Source organism: Pelmatolapia mariae, linkage group LG6, assembly GCF_036321145.2.
Source record: "Pelmatolapia mariae isolate MD_Pm_ZW linkage group LG6, Pm_UMD_F_2, whole genome shotgun sequence".
NCBI classification, from domain to species: domain Eukaryota; kingdom Metazoa; phylum Chordata; class Actinopteri; order Cichliformes; family Cichlidae; genus Pelmatolapia; species Pelmatolapia mariae.
This window is the reverse complement of record NC_086232.1, coordinates 18848148-18853396: the sequence shown is the minus strand read 5'-3', so window position 1 is coordinate 18853396 and position 5249 is coordinate 18848148. Positions and strand designations below refer to the sequence as shown.

Below are 5249 nucleotides of genomic sequence, written 5' to 3'. Positions count from 1 at the left end.
TCACCTTTTACACTTTGTCAGACAGCTTCTACTTAAGTGATATCTTGATTCAGCAGGTCTGGCAGTAACCAGCCCTGGCTGTGACTAGGGAAAAGTTAGCAGTTAATTCATGACTTAACAAGGGGGGATAACTTTTTTCCACATAGGACCAGGTAGCTTTAGAAGCTTTTTTCCTGTAACAAATGAAATCATAATTTTAAAACTGCATTTTGTATTTACTCAAGTTATCTTTGTTGATCTGAAACATGTAAATGTGACAAACATGTAAAAAAAGGTAAAACATAGAGAAGGCTCGGGCAAACATTTAATCACAAAACTATAGCTACTTTGTTGTCAGTTTGATACCTGATTATATGATTAGCGTTCAATCAGTTAAGCTTTTTGTCCTCAGCCTCTTTCCGTACAGAACACGCTTGTGATTGGTCAATCTGACGTCCATGCTAAATACGATTGTCTGGAAAACGTCGGTCTGGTGAGTGAAATGCTAGCAAACATATTGCTGCTGCAGATGAAATTAAAGGGTTTCTCCTTGTGTTGTTGGGCGCAATAAAATGTAAGCATGATTTTCACAAAGACAGCGACCCTCGCTGCGCAAACAGATTCACGGGAAAATAGTCGGTTAGCAGGTTAGTTATACTAGTTAGCTAGCTAGCCGCTAACGACACTAGCCTGTTTGCGTTAGGAAATCGTTACTATTACAGGCATGAACACGAGTTAGCTTTTGTCACGCTAATGTAGCTCCATGAAATAAATTGCTACTATAGTATCTAATGCTCATCTTCCATCCTTTCAGATCACAGTCAAAATGAGCCTGAGGAAGCAGACCCCGAGTGACTTTCTGAAGCAGATCATTGGCAGACCTGTTGTGGTCAAACTGAACTCTGGTGTCGATTATAGAGGTACGTAACACACTTGTCCCCCCCTACTGATCGGTAAGTAATGGCTTTAAAGGAAAACACGGTGTATTTGTGTACCTGCAGGTGTTCTGGCCTGTTTAGATGGTTACATGAACATCGCCATAGAGCAGACAGAGGAGTATGTCAACGGGCAACTCAAGAACAAATATGGGGATGCCTTCCTAAGAGGAAACAATGGTAAGCTTGTCCCTTTTATGTAGACTTTGGTATTACAACTTGAGGCAGTATAGGTCTTCTGTAAGAGGACTGAAGTGCATAATTAATATGCTAAACCTAAGGAAATGCTGTGCAGCTGTGATAGAGACGATAAAATAGATAAAAAATAAATAAATGCAGGTTGTTTATGTTTCTGAGGCCATCAGTTTTTTTCTCTTAATGTCTGAAACTGGAACTCTTCCATGACAGTTGAAAGGAGCAGAAAATATGACAAACACAGGTGAGGAGCGCAGGTTAAAGTGTGATCTAAAAAGGTTGTCAACTTACCCAGAAAAGTAACCTGCTCTGTAGGATGTTCCTCTCAAAACAGGAAGCTGTGGTCTGTCTGATAATGACTCACATTCAGTGCTTGCTTATTAATTTCTTTTAAATGAGGGCATACATTATGAATGGCACAACTTGATGGTGCCATAACCTTTTAGCTATGTTCTGGTCTAACACAACTCCTTTTTTACTCGTAAAATAAAAGTGTACACAGCTCCAGTAAGCTGTACAGTAAAGGTCAGTGGTGAAGAGTAACCAGAACCCTGATACTGTAAAACTGAACTCAGAAATGTGTTTTATTATTTATTTTTTTATTTGTAGCAGTACTTTTTTTTTCTTTAAACTGTGGAAAAGGTCTCTCGCCTTCTTGAAAGTATTGTGAGGGTTAGCCAAATGGTGATAATTAGTTAAAGATAAAAAAAAAAAAAAAAAATTAAATTGGTCTTCAAATTAAACTTTTGCCTGCATTGATTTTTCGAAGTACATCATTATATGATAATAATCAAGAGATAAACTGCTAATGACAGTAGCTGTAAGCTGATGCCCGAGCTGATTTATTAAGATATTTTTAACTCATTAATTATTGTTAAAACAACACATTGTTAACACAGCTCTTGGGAACTGCCCTTTTTCACTCATTGTGAGTTCAATATTGCATTTTCTTGTGTGTCTTGCTATATTTTATTAAACTTTGTATTAATATTCTCCATGTTGATCAGCATAGACAGACTAGAGCAAACTCAAACTGTACAATGGTTTTCTACAGAGACATTCAGAGTGGTGTGAAAAAGTGTTTGCCTCTTTTTGATTTCCTATTTTTTTTCTTGTGTTTGTCACACTTAAATGTTTCATATTAAACTAATTTAAATACTAGACAAAGATAACACAAGTAAACACAAAGTGCAGTTTCTAATTGAAGGTGTTTATTATTAAGAGAGAAAAAAATCCAAACCTACATGGTCCTGTGTGAAAACCTGATTGCCCCCCCTAAACCTGTTGGGCCACCCTTTGCAGCAACAACTGCAATCAAGTGTTTGCGATAACTGGCAGTGAGTCTTTTCCAGCACTGTGGAGGAATTTTGGCCAACTCATCTTTGCAGAATTGTTTAAGTTCAGCCACCTTGGAGGGCTTTCAAGCATGAACCGCCTGTTTTAAGGTTATACCACAGCATCTCTATCGGATTCAGGTCAGGACTTTGACTAGGCCACTCCAGAGACTTCATTTTGTTTTTCTTAAGCCATTCAGAGGTGGACTTGCTGGTGTGTTTTGAATCATTGTCCCAACTCTGCTTCAGCTTGAGGTCATGAACAGGTGGCCGGACGGCAGAATTCATGGTTCCGTTTACCACAGCAAGCCTCCAGGTCCTGAGGTAGCCTCAGACCATCACACTAACACCTTTTCACTGTTGGTATGACGTTCCATTTCTAAAATGCTGTGTTTGCTTCATGCAAGATCTAACGGGACACACACCTTCCAAAAAGTTCAACTTTTGTCTCATCAGTCCAGAGAGTATTATCCCTAAAGTTTTGGGGATCATCAAAATGTTTTCTGGCAAAACTGAGGCTGTTCCATGTTTTCGCCAGTTGTGGATAATAGCTCTCATTGTGGTTCACTGGAGTCATACAGCTTAAGAAATGGCTTTAAACCCTTTTGAAGACCAAGAGGTCTTTGTTTCTCATGTGTTCCTGAATTTCTTTGGATTCCGGCATGTGCCTGGCTTTTGAGGATATTTTGGTCTACTCCACTTTACATGATTTCTTGATTGAGAACAGGCACGATACTAGTCAGGCCTGACTGTGGCTAGAGAAATTCAACTCGACTCAAACTTTGTAAAGATGTGATACACCACAGTTAATTTATGTTATAACAGGGTGGGGCAATCACTTTTTCACAAAGGGCCATGTAGGTTTGGATTGGTTTCCCCTTTATACTAAACGCCTTCGTTTGGAAACTTGTGTTTACTTGTGTTATCTTTGCCTAATATTTACATTTGTTTGATGATCTAAAACAGACAAACATAAAAAAACAATTTGAAATCAAGAAGGGGACAAACACTTTTTCACACCACTGAAACTGTCCTGAAACAGAGATTTCATGTTTAATCGCTGGTATGCCCCTTTTTTTTATGAGAATCGGCTCACTGTAAGGCTCTTGTTTGCAGAGATAGTTTAATACATTCTGTATTCACCACAGTAGTCAGAACATTTTTTTAACTGTATTGTTTACATCTTCATCTCTCTGTCTGCATTTTCCAGACACCAGGCATGCACTGTATCCAGTGTGTGATTTGATCTCGAATGTGAGTCATGCAGGCCGGTGTTTCAGGCCGCAGATAGTGCTATTTTAGTCAAAATAACCAGTACAACAAACTATACAGATTATCTTTGAGGGAAAAAATGTGGAACGTGGATGCTGCAGGGGGTCAAGGTTTAACATAGAATTTACTAAATCATCATCATCAGCAGTACATTTTCTTGTTGCTGGAATTATTGGTTTTTCTTTGGGATTTGTTTCTGTGGAATAACTTCTGTGTTTGGGGCTGCACATTAAGACTGTTGTGAGGTGCAGTAGCTATTCACATAAAAAAAAATATAAAGAAAACAAAACACACAATGGCTCCTCTGTTAAAGACATTTAAGAAAAAAAATATTTTGCAGTGGAGCCAGACTATAATTTATAACAACTCATAAATAAAACAAATTGAAGACGGGAGAAACACCCTTCAACAGTGTCGTGAGCATTGATGTTACACAATTTAACCAGCAGAGGGCGCTCTTCAGCATCCCTCCTGGCAGTACAGGGTGTTTCCAACAACCAGCTGATTCGAGCAGTCAGGTGGATTGTAAATGAATAACTACACACAAAAAATGTTAGGGGAATATGTTTATTTTGTGTCTGAAAGGAAATAAAAAATATCATCCGACATACCGGAATATAGGATTTTTAAGTCACCAGATGTCGGTGTCGATCTTAAATATCCTACATTAGCCCGCCTCTGTTTTGCTTTACCCCGCCTCATTGAGTATGTTGTCTGTCAAATGAGATTTTCGGAATTTTGATTTATTTTTATGGATCATCGTGTATGAATAAGATCTTTTTTTTTTCCCCTTCTTTTCTCCTGTCTCCTTCTTACAGTTCTGTACATCAGCACCCAGAAGAGGAAAGTCTAGTGAAGACCATTTTGAGTTCATTTAATTTTTTCAGTTTTTAGTAATGTTTCAGAAGACGACTGTCATACGTTTTTGGTTCTGTAAAGCTTGAGAAGCGTTTGTTTTGTAAAAGTGGAATATATGAATAAATTCTGAGTTTCGATTTATGTCTGACTCGTTGAACGTCATTTACACATTTTGGTGTTATTATCACAAGGAAAACAACTACAGCTTCACATGTTTACCGGACATGGTCCAATCTAACTTTTTCCTACTAGGAAAAGTAAGAATTTAACACAAACCTGCGTTTTCCTCACTCAGAATGAGTCGCTTTGATAAACAAGAAAGGCTTTAATGTTTAACTAAATAAAAGGTGGTTAAGAAAGCTGGTGAATTTCTTTTGGCTCTGTCCAAACCTGCAAATAACATAATTTTAAACTATTTGTAGAGATGCATCATCTGGTGTGGTTTTTATTTCCCATTTGGTGCCATGGAAACAAAGAAATGTTCAATGTAAAAATGAACTGAACTGTCTTTGAACACTTAGCCAGCACAAAATTGATGTGACTCAACAGATGAACATAGCTCACTGCTATACTAGCAAATGTCTTCTATTTACCAGTAGCAGTCAACAATGATGAAAGTGCTTTCTGGCTGATATATCCATACATGCTTAATGATTTTAATAATTGTCATTTAAAT

The 5249-nt window shown here is 37.8% G+C and overlaps 1 protein-coding gene across 2 annotated transcripts; it reads left to right on the top strand.

Moving 5' to 3' along the window:
* The first annotated feature begins 371 nt into the window (after positions 1–371).
* lsm6 (LSM6 homolog, U6 small nuclear RNA and mRNA degradation associated) lies at positions 372–4714 on the top strand. Of its 2 annotated transcripts, none has more exons than XM_063475213.1 (4): positions 372–472; positions 794–899; positions 981–1094; positions 4534–4714. In XM_063475213.1, the coding sequence occupies exons 2-4, from the start codon at positions 806–808 to the stop codon at positions 4566–4568; spliced, it is 243 nt and encodes an 80-aa protein (XP_063331283.1). In that variant the 5' UTR covers positions 372–472; positions 794–805; the 3' UTR covers positions 4569–4714. The 2 variants fall into 2 exon arrangements, with proteins under 2 accessions (XP_063331283.1, XP_063331284.1); XM_063475214.1 differs by having other exon boundaries at positions 451–553.
* The last annotated feature ends 535 nt before the right edge of the window (positions 4715–5249 follow it).